General features: G+C 42.9%; 1 protein-coding gene across 11 annotated transcripts in view; it reads left to right on the top strand.

The window, feature by feature from the left end:
* Window positions 1–13,860, top strand: part of mef2aa (myocyte enhancer factor 2aa) — a 75,065-nt gene that overhangs the window by 21,870 nt on the left and 39,335 nt on the right. For all 11 annotated transcript variants that reach the window (XM_008291980.1, XM_008291978.1, XM_008291976.1 and 8 more), the window contains one exon: window positions 13,069–13,282. In XM_008291980.1, the coding sequence (XP_008290202.1) occupies window positions 13,229–13,282 (54 nt within the window). In that variant the 5' untranslated portion in view covers window positions 13,069–13,228. The remainder of the gene's footprint in view (window positions 1–13,068; window positions 13,283–13,860) is intronic.

The raw sequence follows: 13,860 nt of genomic DNA, 5'->3' as shown, positions 1-13,860 counted from the left end.
TCATATTGACTGCCTTTTAAGCCTGATAAGCATAACATTTCACTGGCAGCAACACGCTCTGTTCATTTTATGCCCTGTTCCAGCCCAGTACAAGCTCAGAGGGTGAAAGCATTACCTCGCTGAGGTACTGTTTGTATAGCAAGACAGCTAGCAGTGACCTTTCAACTGTCCTGCCCTTGACTGAGACCTCTGGTGGTAAGCCACCCTGTTTGGCTCACTCAGCACATGTGCTGCTGAGCAGGACAGAGCAGCTTAAGGCCGCACCGTCTTTTCCTGTGTCCCCTGCTCTTTCAAACGAGGCCTGGCTGGAGGTCTCTTCACTCCTTCAACCTGGACCACACAGGAGACTCAGCAGGAAGATCCTCAAACAGAGTCGCACTTTAAATCTGCCGTCAGTCTGATCTTGGTTTTGCCACTCACTACTGGACTCTGACTGCAATTGCAAAAACAAACAAACCTTTGGTATTATGCTTTCATAGCAACTCAAGCCAATGTCGTAGCATGATCATAATGTTTTTCTTTAAGCTTTTTTTTTGTAAATTGCTGTGCATAATATCTTGGTCCCTTAGCTGATGGCCGTTGAGTTACATTTTTTAAAATGCACATTCACACTGTGTGGTTTTGGGAGGGTTTTACTGTGGAAGCATGCGGTGGAGCAAAGGTGATGACTTTGATAAGTCAAGTCATTTAACACCTTTAAGCTGCCCCCTCTTTCTTCTTTGGCTTTCTGGGCTACAAGAAAAACCCACAGAATCACACCGTGCATCATCTCTAGAGTCAGTGGGCCGAACTTGTGTGGCATTCAACACAAACGTGTGACCTGTGGTTGTGTTCGTCATTATTTTTTAGTTTGTTTTCTTATTGTTGTCCTGAAACAGACATCGGCCTGCACGGCGATGTAGAACTAGCGAGTGATGTTCTACACAATATTGTGGCTATATTATTAAGTTGAATCATGTATAAAGCAAAACTGAAGTTAAGAAAGACATCTCTTTGCTGAGTTGCATTTTAACCGCATCTTAATGAGACTTTGAGAAAAAAAAAAAAAAACATAAATCAAAGGAATATATTATAATATAATTTACTAGATCAAAAGATCTCCCCATGATTGCTAATATACCCCACTGTATTGAATTCCTGATGCTCTACTGTAGATCTTAAAAAGCATCTCTCACTGGAGATTTAGATTCTCCGGCTTTGTAGAGTCGATTAAGCGGAAGCATCATCAACAGACAAACAATTGAACTGTGTGCAAAGTAAACTTTCTTCACAGTCTGGCAAGCTCTGTGTGATGAAGTGGTTTGTGTTGGTTCAGAGCGCTGAAAAAGGCTATTTGAAGCATCAGTTACAGCCTTTATCACCATTTACTCTACCCTCCCATTATGTTACTCTAGATAGCCAGGAGTAGAATGTATGGGAAAGTGTTTATCAATGGCTGGTGTAGTAATTACAGCTATGAGACTTGGGTGTCACAGCTCATACATCAAGCCCATTGACTAAAAGTCCAGTAGCTGCTAGAAGGAACAGTTGGATCTCCTGCAGCTGGACTGGCCCTGTGGCCTCATGAGCTGCAGGAAGGAGGCCCGGCCGGCAATATCCTTGTTTTTCTGTCTGTCTGAGAAGCCTTGTGAACCAGGACAGCTGGGGGGGATGTGATTCCTCCCATTATTCTGCAGCGCACATCAGCCATACGAACAGGGAAGGGAAGTGACCCAGCCTCCTCTGCTCTCTGGAAGCTGCTCCGGTCCACTGCAGGGCTCTGACTTACAGTTCAAAGTTGTCTTCCTCTCCGCTGTTAGGGCTGAGCTGTAGCAGCATGAGCACTACAACGCCTTATGCATGTTCTTTTTAGTTAGAGCTCAAGTTTCCAAACAGTTGTGCAACAGACTGGGGTGTAGTTTGTTGTGTTTATGTTGTGTTTGCAGATTGGAGATGATAGGAGCTGTCTTTTTGACCTTGCCTACTTTAGGGGGAAAGTGTAGGCCTGTTAAGTATAATAATTACAAGGCCTCATATCATCTTTAGGCTTATACAGTTCACATGGCGGCAGCAAACATTAGTCTTCTTTGCGCTGTGGTTGGGCCACATTTGGAATTTTTAACATTTTTATTTAGTTAAAACTAGGGCTGAACAATTAATTGAATCCTAATCGAAATGTAAGACAATGCAATTAGCAAATCGCCAGAGACTGCAATTTAGGATATGTGTTATGCAGTGAGTCTGACCCAGAGTTTAAACTGTGGTGTCTTTGATTTTACAATTTCATGCTGTTCTCCTTGTGTAACAGTCACACTTTGGTTGGTCTCTCGAGTGGTAATAGTCCATCATGTTTTAAGTGTATTACACAGTGAACATTGAACTGAAGCTTGACTTTAAAAAAAAAACGATATTGCAAATTAAATCACAACATGTCAGAACAATTAAATATGTTCCTTGGATCATTTAGCCCGAGTTAAAACATTTATTTATTTATTTTTTTTAAGTATCCAGGGCATTCAAAATATAGTGTCTTTGCCATCCCCAGGCTCTAGATTCCAACTCTCTATAGTGTGACTGTGATTGTGAGTGAGGTGTCGAGTCTGCCCGCTGTTTGTGCGTCTGCCCGTCTGCCCGTCTGTCCTCTCCCTTCCTCCCAGTCCACTTTCCATCTGTGTGCTGTGGGCTGCAGATCTAGGTGAAAATGGTGTAGTGTTTCCACCAGTGAGCTGTTGCCATCCTGTATTCATGTCAGACTGTGTTGTTCTTCGCTTTGTTTCCCTTCTCCCCCTGAACCTCTGTCGCCGGTCCAGCTGCCAGGGGTGTTCACAGCGTGGCTGGGGTTTGAGGAGGAGGGGGGGGCATTCATCATCGGCCGCTGGCCCTGGGACTCAGAACCAGAGGCTATCAGCTATCAGAGGCTGGGACTCAGGACTAGAGCCTCTCCAGGAATCTTTTCTGATTCCTGGAGAGGTGAGCAGCAGCAGGACCGGTGGGGGGGCTGTCTGTCTTCCCCTTTCTCTGTGTGTCTCGTTCTCACTATCTGTGTTTGCACACAGTGTTCATGTGACAGCTAACGCACATCATCTGATTTAGGAGAAACTGTGGACTGTAGCTGCAAAAAATACCCCTTTGATAATTTGCTCAGTGAGGGCTGTTCATTGATGTCAATACATATCACACTGAGATAGATGAGAGGAAAAAAACTGATCTTCTTATCTTTAAGATTGAAGTCAGTTTCTTTACAAGAATCGGTAATAAAGAAATTGTGATCTGCCTTGAAGATTTTCAGGGATATTCCTGTTGAAACATATCATTCACAAAGCAAATTCAGAACTTCAGTGATTATTCGAAATGAAAGCTGTTTCCCAATGTGACCCTAGAAAGCCCTGAAAACATAAAACATTTTTACAAAGCCAGATTTTATACTTTGTCCAGACACTTCTAGCATCTCTCACTCATACCGTATTATCAGAAATGAGTGAGCAGTTCCCCTATTTGAAATGCTTTACATGAAATAAAATGTGTGAATCACAGGCCTGTGTGAGATCATTAAAGAACTAATTCTATAACATAAATTTGTAAGAAAAAAAAAAATCTGTGCTACTTTAGCTAGCCGTTTTCACTGTTGTTATGACTCATGGCCATCCTCACCGCTCAGATTGCATAAACCTTTTATGTAATGGAACACTGTGGGAAAGAGGCATCGAGTGGAAGATAAAAATGGGAAGAGAAAATCAAATATTTATTCTGAGCTTTTTACATTTTTTTTTTTCTTTTAAGAGCAGACATTCTCTGAAGGCAGACAGCAGCTATACTCCTAAACACTATGGACTACATGCATGTATATCGAAAGGTGTTGGTTTTTTTTTTCTGCAGCATTCACTGTTTGTTTAGTTAAAATCAACTTGCTGATTATCAAACACTGGTGGAGAATTGGGTATCTAGAAGTTCTGTGTCTAATCTGGGTCCTCAGTGTTTAGAGAAGACGTGTTGAGATCGGGTAAATGCGCTGCTGCTGAGACACATTATGCATAACGTCCCTAATATCCTTACACTGTGGATTCCCCCTGGAGGAAGATCTTGGTTCATCTTTGCTGTTTACCATTTCTGAGTTGCGGTCTATGTAACATCAAAAGGCTGCCATGACACTTAACACAGCTCGCAGGGTTCCTCGGAGGATGGAGGGGGGGAGGGAGGACGACTGTTTGCTCCCGATGGGGTTGGCATTATTATTGTTCCCTGGTGAGAAGTCCGTCTTATGATAGACAACCATGCAAATGGACACATGCCACCCTAACCATATCAGACCACGGTGCCACACTGCAATCCTATGCAAATTTATAAACCCCTAGCATTTATTAGTTTGTGCATGTGTGCAACTGGCAGGGAAACAGAAAAGAGCAATAGGCGCCAGAAAAAAAAAAAAAGAGGCAACAGTAGAAATAGAGAAATAATGTGTAACACCTAACTTTATCAGTTAGCGAAAAGTATCACACAGGAAGAGTGAGAAATACTGATGTTGTGTCGTGTCAAGACACTGACTTGTTAAACTGACACACTGTCATAAGGAATGTTGGTGATGGAGGGCTTTTTGCTCAGAGACACAATTTGTTAAACCAACACGTTTAATATGAAGCGAGTAGGTAGCCATTAGTCTGTCATTTGCACTTTACACATATAGCATGACAAACTGTAGATTGGCTGATTAGAAATTATGTTTAAGGGCAAAGAGGTTAACCTAATAGAGAAGTTTCCACTATGAGAAAAACTCATGTTTGAGCAATGCTGAACAACAACACACCAGTCGATCACATTCAGGTTACAATGTATGCAGATTTCCATAAACTAAAAACCAAGTGATCTTCCTTGAAAAAGCCTTAATGTTGTTTTAAAAGCTTCAAAAACTCTTTTAACCATCTGGATGAAAACAATATTCCATCTGAACATGAACATTGTTATTTTATTTTTTTAAGCAAACTCAAGTTGGAAATGATTTTTTTTTGCTTCTTTTTTAACAGAAGCAAACTATCACTTTTATTTTTTGTATGTAAAAATATAAAAACACAGAAGAGAAAGCTATTGACTGATTCCAATCCATACAAAGATAGCAATTTCTAACAGCCACCCTTGTTTGAATGAGAAAAACAGGGGGGTTGTGGGTTAATAATAGTGTTTATTTTGCGATGTAGGCTGCCGTTATCTAAATACGTAGATATTTAGTTGTTAGTTTTTGAGAATGCGGATACCTTCAAACACTCCTGAGTACTCTTAAGCGACCGTCTTGGTTTTTTACATAGATTGCCAGGTGTTATTTTTCAGATTGAAATGCCCTGATCTGTAACTTAAACATAATGCTTATACTTCACAGGCAAAACCTGGGTCTAATAGGACACTATAGCAGCTGTACTGCACGTCTATGATTTCTCAGTCGTCAAGCACATTCATTTTTAATGAGACATAATTCATCACCCTACCCTTGCATTGAGGAAGTTATCATCATTTCTTTGTTCATAAAAGTTTCACTCCAATATGCATCAAGGGATTTACCTTGAGGAGGAGAGTAGCTTTTCTACATGAAATGGATATAACTGTTAGGCGAGGGTCATCTCTTTATCCTTGAGAAACTGAGAATCCATTCATTGGCTGGGCTTGAAAACCTGACTGACGCAAATGGATCATTGGGAATAGAAGTGTCCCAGCAGTAATTATGTTACAACGCCGCTGCCGCACACTACCACAGAGGTGGGATGGGATGGGCGCGGGGTGCATCTTTTAGTCTTGTTTCCCTTACATCTTTCCACATAGTTAACACAGTCATACCGTCTTCTCTCTCTCTCTCTCTCTCTCTCTCTCTCATTTTCCTTCTGTCTGTCTTTCATACACACCCCTGCTATCAAACCCAAACATGCGAAGAAGACGGGTGGAAAGTTTCTGACTAACATTCATCTCTTTCTCGTTGGATGACTCTTAAAATAAGGAAAAAGTTAGCAGCAGATCATGTCACCTATTTGTCACTGTTGTCTACCTGGCCTCTAGATCCCTGCTGCCTCTGCCTGGAAGCCACACTAAAATGTCTGTTTCATTTTTTTTTTCCTGCTATCCAGGGCTCTGTGGCACTAAGTCACTTAAAAAAGAGACATGAAATTAATGTAATGTCAATGGCGTTTTCTCATGAAACCCCAAGGCACTTAGTCAAAGTCACCTTGCATAGTCCTCTCATCCCCTGACAGTAGTGCGAGAGTGAGATGGAGGATGTCTGTCTGGTAAGGCTGTCAGCATATGATGTCCTTTGGTTATTGGTTGTTATATCCACTCATCGTCATTCATATTCTGTAGATTGAATGCATGTCTGGTATTTATCAGAAGAGCGACATCATTTCCATTCAGTTGTCTGTATAATGTGGCCCGCAGTGAAACATTTTCTCAGCGAGAACAGGTTCATCCTGTGGGGTTTTCTTTCCTTTTGATGTCATTTTGGAGGTGATAAGTAGCTTTCCGTCTCCTGGTCCCTGTCTTACAGCACCATCCCCCCCAGTCCAAGCAAGGTGCTAGCAGCATGGAGGATTGTTTGAACTTGCATTGATCCAATGTGGGATTACAGCTGGGTCATTGGAGAGTTGGACTGAGCTTCCAGTCATCAGTGCAGATTAACCACTCGCTGTCTGCTTGGCTGCCATTTGCAGCGCAGGCTCTCGTTGCTGGCTTTGTGACTGTCCCCACCGTGCAGGTCACTGTTTCCTTTTGAACAATGCATTTTTATGTCTTACCTAACTGAGTTAGGTTCAGACTAATTTAATATGCAACGGAAACATATTGCTTAATGACATAAGACAAGAAACACACTTTCATTGCTTGAATCTATAAGCAATCTATTAGAGATTCACCGGTCCTAATTTTAAAATGTCAGTTTTTTTGGCCTGTGGGGTTTTCTTTAGTGCAAACTGTATGAATTTGAGTTTCCTGTAATACCTACAAGGTGTTCGTATCATGAGCATTTTAGCCTTTCCTTGAAATGTTATTCAAATCGCTCCCCTGTATGAGAAATGTCACCCCAAGCAATGCTTTAGAGAGGAAGGGGAAGTGCTGCAGAAAGTCCATGTTTTGCACACTGCCCCACCTCTCTCTACATTTCTCAAAGCCTCCTTTTTCACTTTTTTTTTTTTTTTTTTTTGTTCGCATGCCCTTGCGATAGCTCTTATTAATTATATCTCATTAGTTGCCTTGGAAACTGAGGTGAGGGAATGTATAACATGAGTTCAAAGAAAGAGAGAGAAACAAAAAAGAAAGAAATAAATCATGAGAAAAAGCAAGCAAGAAAGAAAGAAAGAAGGGGGAGGGCGAAGAAGAGGGGATAGAGAAAGTGCTTGTTGAGGGATCAGCCGTGTGTCAGATTAGCATCAGGAGACATTAACACTAGTGATGCTGCTGGGGCCACAATCCTGCCTTTCACTGCTGGAGAGGGAGATAAGCGCACTCTCACAAAAGGGAAGAGGGAGAGAGCGTGAGAGGGCTGGCTTGCCTCCACTCCCCTCAGGCCAACAGCCCCATTTACAGGTACAGCACCTCCTGATGAAAGCAAGAACAAAGAGGTGGATGTTCATTTCCTACTGCGCTGGTGTCAAGGCGCCATTGAAACAAATCGGTAAAAACTGTGGATTTAGGCTGTTTCGCTTTATGTCTTCAATCTGCCAGGAGCTAATCATAACCGAGCCGCGATGTTGACACTTTGAGTTTGATACACTTAAGAACGTTATCATGGATTATTTCACTGAATCCCCATATCAATGCACATCAGATTACCGCGTGAGGCTCCGCTCTGAAAATGTAGTTCTGCCATAATCATGTTGTTTCAATGTATATTAACTCGTGCTGTGAGAGCCGTGATTCATTCTTATGTAACCGGTGGAGTGTTTGAATAACAAGAAAAGGTCCTCTGCCTACTAATTGTAAAGCGAGTGGCCGAGAGCGTCCTGTGCACGTCGTCCAGCCTGTGTAATGATCCTTACAGTAAACACAGGGAGCTCACAGTGAGCGAAGCCACAAGAGATGAGCCACTGTTGTTGTTTAGTCTCGGACTTACATTCACAGCGGTAATAATGGGAAGGATCAGAGGGGAAGGGTGTCCCCAAGGCGGTCCCTCCCTTTCTTCCTCCCCATCACCTCGCCCCGACCCCCTCTTGACTCCCCCCACAGAGGGCATGTAGAAGGGTCCTGAATAACAGGAAGCGGAGGGGCAGGAAGTTGAGTCTTGTCTGCCCACGGCCTGTGGTAGGATACTGAGGCTAACTCTGCTTTGCACAGGAAGCACAACTGTCACGGCTCTGCTCGAGACTTTGGCTGCTGTCCATCACCTTCAAAGAAGCGGAGACATAGTGCGTGTTTCTTTAACGCAGGATGAATTTTTCAAATGCGATTTTATTTAGATGTTAAATTCGAGGTGGTGCAGTCTTTGTTGATCTACTTTAGCGGCAGCACAAACTCGCCGAGTAACAGCGGCCTCACTTTCTGCTCATTAGGTAAACCTCGCAACAGAAACGCACAATGTAATTTTGTGTTACCTTTTATATAGGCCAGCAGTTGAGGGAGTAATGCCTCAACTTTGTGTGGAGTGAACACAGGCTTACAAGGAGAGAGGGAGGAGGATGTGCTGGATCCAGTAATTACACTGGGAATTGAGCATGTTTTATTGATTGTGAAAGGGCCAGGCCTGTCACCAAGCCTCCCAGCGTCTCAGTAGTCCGTCTTAAGGGAGGAGGAGGCAGACTGGCGTTCCTGTCGCTTGACCAGTCTCACACCTCGTCATGCAGGATCAGTGCGGCTCCGGTCAGAAACGATGACAACGCTCGGTTACTTCTGTTCTGCCGTCGCATATTCCAAAACTGCACGTTTGTTTAACATGGGGGTACAGTAAGGCATGGACTTGTTGTGTAAGGCATGTCTTATTGACTTTCCGTCAAGCCGATGTGGCCGTTCCTATGGTGACATACTCTCTTCACATTGATTTATGTGTTACAAACGTGTGGTAAGCATTTTTCAGAAGTGCTGGATTGGTTTATATCAAAGTGGACCAGGTGCATCATATCAAGGTCTTTTTAATGTACTGAAATGCTGTTTGACAACTTTGTATTGTAGGGATGCACTGATGTGGGGTTGTTATCAATCTGATAGCAGTTTTTTCCTACATGTAAAATCACTAAGTGTACTTTTGCTTTTCTTAATGTGTGTGTTAATGTGAGGCTCAAACTAGATATCTTCTGCAAGTGGAGGCCGTTATGTGGCATCATGCTTTTTAGGCTTGTACGCATTTTATTTATATTGTTTGAAAGTTAATGAAATCGCAGCATTGCAATGTGTCGGCCTCATGAACAGGCAAAAAAATGGAGAAAATTGGAAACTGTATGGAGTAAATCTTTGCTAATGTTATCTAACTGCATAACTCTTTCCCAGTTTTACACAAAGGGCCGCCACCGTCTTCCCATTAAAATAATTTATTATTCAGCAAACAGTGTAGAAACAATTTGTAAATGGAATTAACTGAAACTGAAATTTCCATTCTTATTTTATGGATTTTCTTCTGGATTTTTAAAATACGCAGAAATATCAATAATCCATTAGTTTAATTATGTACATCTGTATTATTGTTATTATTATTGTTATTATTATTATTATACAGTACAGGTAATTTAATTGTTTTTACACATTTAAATATTTATCATTAAACATTTAATCCCCAAAATTCCTATGAACTCATGTAAAAAATAAAACTCTACAATTTTATTTTAATGTAATCATAGAAAATATATGTATTTTTATGACATTTTTATTTTTTGTTAATTTACAGTATTTTTTTGGGGGGGGCTGCTGGAATATTTTTTTTATTTTTTACATATTTTTTATTAATTTTTTTACAGTGCATGGAGGAGCTAGAGAAGCATCAGTGGTAGCTTTAAACTTTCTGCTGTAACTAAATGGAAAGAAACATAAAAACTATGTTTAATGTCAAATACTGATGTTTGACCTCAATCTGATCCACTTTCGACGCCAGTTTCCGTCCAACCACTATCCCCTTTACAAACGAGGTGAATGACTTTATCTGCCGGCTTGTCTGTATTCCCACAACGATGTATTAATTATTGAGGTGGACACTTTTGCCGTAGTTAAGGGGTTACTGTTGATATTCATTTTACCACGTGCCTATATGTTCTCACAGAGATGTCCTCTTGGTCTCGTGTTGTCCTGCTCCTGCTTTCACGCTCGGGTTTCTCCCTTTCCTCTTTCTCCTTTTATGTTTATCGTCTTGGGCTCTGTTTCTTACGCACACTCACATGCACAAAGAGCACATGATTTAGGCCATAAACAGATACGCTGTCCCATTCTAACACTCAGGAGAAGTCGGGAGTGTCACGCACAAACATGTACCCTGCTACAGTGCAGACATTGTTCTCCTTTGTAATCTGAACATCTTCTGACATGCTTATCTGGGTGGTGGGAGCAGCTGAAAATTTCCCACTTAGTTCTGGAGATTGGAGTTGCATTATTTGTTCTGCAGTGAAGTATGTTGTGATACGCTCAACCGCAGTATACGATTAGGGCGATCGTTCAAAAATCCTGGAAATAAGGTTTTTGCCAGCAAGCTGTTTTAGATTTTGACTGACTTTTGATGAATGTGGACACTAAAGTTGGGAACTCGGCACACCTGCAGTCTGAAGCCCCCCTCTCTCTCTCTGCTTGTCATTTTGTATCTGTGCAAGAGAAATGTCATGACACAGTCTATTATTCCTCTAGACTTGAACTGTCCCGCCGTGACAGCTCCTCTGCATAAAGAGAGGGAGGAATGCGTACATGTGTGCGTACGTGCGAGCGCCTCCTCTCTGATGTTTCACTGGACTTTTATAAAACGAGCACGACTGCAGCATTTTTAGTGGAGCAGATCGTCATTCCAGATAGAGAACGGCGGCGATACACTCACGGCGAACATATTCACATACGCACACGCTCGACGAGCAGAGCTTCCTGTGGTCAGTTCTGACCGGCCTCAACAGATGATTACAGATTAGTTCACCTCAGATAAGCTCCTCTAAACCAACACGAAATTCACTTATACACGCACTGTTAGAAATGAACAAACACAGAGCATGGCAAAGATTTTCCTCGTACATTAATGCAGATTGGAATAACCCACAGTGTTCAGTTGTCTGTCAAGTTCATCGCTTTTCTGTTTGGCAGCAAGCAGTAAAAATCAAAGCTCTGACATTGTATCATGAAATCTGGCGTGAGGAAACCCTCCTCCTCGAAATGCAAGCAAGAAAGAGACCAGATTACTGGTAAAAATTCAAATTTCTGTCACTTAAAATGCAGTGAATTCACTGAATGAGTCATTGTAATGCTTAGTTTAAAATAGTTAGCTGTTTACACTAATACAGAGTTTCAGTGTGGCCCAGGTATGTCTTTGGGGGAACTGACACCCTCCGCTGTGTGCTCCCTCTAATTCGCTCTGTCAGTTTGTGTGTAAAATGGTGAATGAACAAGAATATCGTCATTCTCCCTGGTCTGTTGTGATGTGGTTTGGGGAAATTCTTTGTGGGGGTTCAGGCAGTTACTTTCCTGGCTCAGACAGGCTGTGCGTGGGTAGCTAGCAAGGTGATCTCAGTCAAGTTTGCCTACAGTGGAGCCCCGATTCAGACAGCCAGACACCATAATGCCAGTCCATCTGTAACCCATAATGACCGTGTGCCACTGGAACTGGTCATTTTCGTTTTCACTGCCAATTCGGCCCATGGCTTCCTCGCCTCGCAACTGCTGACTGCATCTAATGGCCTGAGTTGTTAACCTTTCTACATTTGTACTCACAGGGGAAATGCAGTTGTTTAGACATTTTCTATTTGCTGGGTGTAAGTGATGGATGTGCCTCCAGGGAGGGGGCTATATCTCTTCTTGCAGAGAAGCAGAGACAGGACAGAGTTAGATGTTCTCCCGGGACACTGTGGTCTGAACCACTGGCCAGGTTACAGGCTCATGTGGGAATACACCCCCAATTCTCTTTATCCCCCCTGGCTTCTTCTGCAACCCAGGAGATTTCAACTTGCCTACTGTCAACACCAAACTGGGTGCTCTCTTAATCATCTTAAGAGCAAAGCTGGCGTCAGTGTGGGTCAGCTCAGGAAACGCTGCTGTTGTGCGTGCAGTGGGCGGTAGCCAAATTATTTACTATTCAGGTGAACTTGGATGAATAAACTAGATTTCGCTGCAATATGTAAAGAGAAAGATCAGCATTTTGGGGCAAACGCTTCTTTGCTTTCTTTGCAAGAGTTTGATAAAAAGAATTTATACCATTCGTGACTGTGAAGCAGCTGGTTAGCTTAGCTTAACACATTGAACCTGGTTCCATCCAAAGGTAACTACATCTGCCTACCAGTTTGGAGGTCACTTAAACACACCGGTTGAAACCAGTTGCCAGGCAACTACTGGAGACGAAGGTACTCCGAGTCAAGAAATAACCCAGAAAATAACCCTTAATAAGGCAGGGGATTGCCATTTTCACTCTAAACTTTTTTTTTTGTATGTGAAGCATAGTTATTACTTGTTAATTACTGAGCTTTAGAGAGGCTGTTGGTATTTTGTTACCTTTGGACGAAGCCTGACTAGTTGACTCCTCTGCCTCCATTCTCTGTGTTACATTAACACACTGTTGGCTTTAGCTGTGGCATGGATCTCCTCATCCTCTCTGCCACAAAAGTGAAAACGTTTATTTCTCAAAATGTCAAAACAGTTTGCTTAAATATAGTCCTCTAACACTCGAATGATCAGATTATTCTCCTTGTATGTTTCAATCTCTGTGTGAAACGACTTGTTACACGTATGGCTTCTCGCGTCTCACAGTATAGCTGTCTTTCATTGACTTCAGCTGTGGTTCAAGTGCAGCAGTGGAGGAGATAACGGCATGCCATGTGGGTCTCGTACTTTCTGAATGTGCTTGAGAACAGAACACAGAGCCCTCCGGGGCTTTGAAGTGCCTAAGGAGACATTGTTGAGTGTCAAGTTAACGTTCTGCTCTTCTCTTTCTCTCTTTCTCTTTTGGTCCTCTTACAGATCGTGGTGTGGTCTGCCGAAGAGTGCATCGAGAAGAGTGAAAGAGTGTATACAAGTAAAGAAGAGACTGTTGCACAATGTACTAGGAGAGTGGGGGAAGAAAGCGTGTTGTTTTTCTGATATTGTAGAGGTGTCAGAGAGACCCAGAAAGGACACAGCCATGGGGCGGAAGAAGATACAGATCACCAGGATCATGGACGAGAGGAACAGGCAGGTGAGTGGGACGATCAATTTATCCATCCTATATGCACAGGTGATATACAGTATCTTTAGGCTCATATTCTCTCAGCTTCTTTCACAGGATGCTTCTGTGCCTTTACTTGCTGCTCTGTACCTGTCTGAAGGTTAAGCTTTTCCTCCCTGTCTTGGACCAGAGTTCAGCAGCTGTCATAGTGTGCATGGATCTAAACAGACATACCTCCCTCCCCAAAGTCCCAGCCAGCTGAACAAGGACCATGACATTTCTTTGTCAGTGCGGTCGTATTTACAGACATGATTCCCCTGCCACCCTGCAATTTCAGCCGGAGAACTTGATGAGGCAGCAGGAGCGCTGGGCTGCAGCGGGGGCCTCGTGGCGTGGGAGTGAACTGAGGGTAGCGAGGAGCACAGCGAGCCGCCTGTGGCCTCCCCACACTGTAGGGCTTGTCCCCTGGCCTGGCAGCACGGCTGGGCCCCTTCGCTGTATCCCTGTGTGTTTGCAGCTGTTTGGTAGTAATTAGGAGCAGCCACTGCACCACAGCACCCTCTCATTTGCAGGGTGGGTCAGAAGGACACACAGCACCCTTCTTTGCC

The sequence above is a fragment of the Stegastes partitus genome, unplaced genomic scaffold (genome assembly GCF_000690725.1).
Source record: "Stegastes partitus isolate 25-593 unplaced genomic scaffold, Stegastes_partitus-1.0.2 Scaffold775, whole genome shotgun sequence".
NCBI classification, from domain to species: Eukaryota; Metazoa; Chordata; class Actinopteri; family Pomacentridae; genus Stegastes; species Stegastes partitus.
The sequence above is the reverse complement of the archived record's forward strand: the minus strand, read 5'-3'. Positions and strand labels throughout refer to the sequence as shown.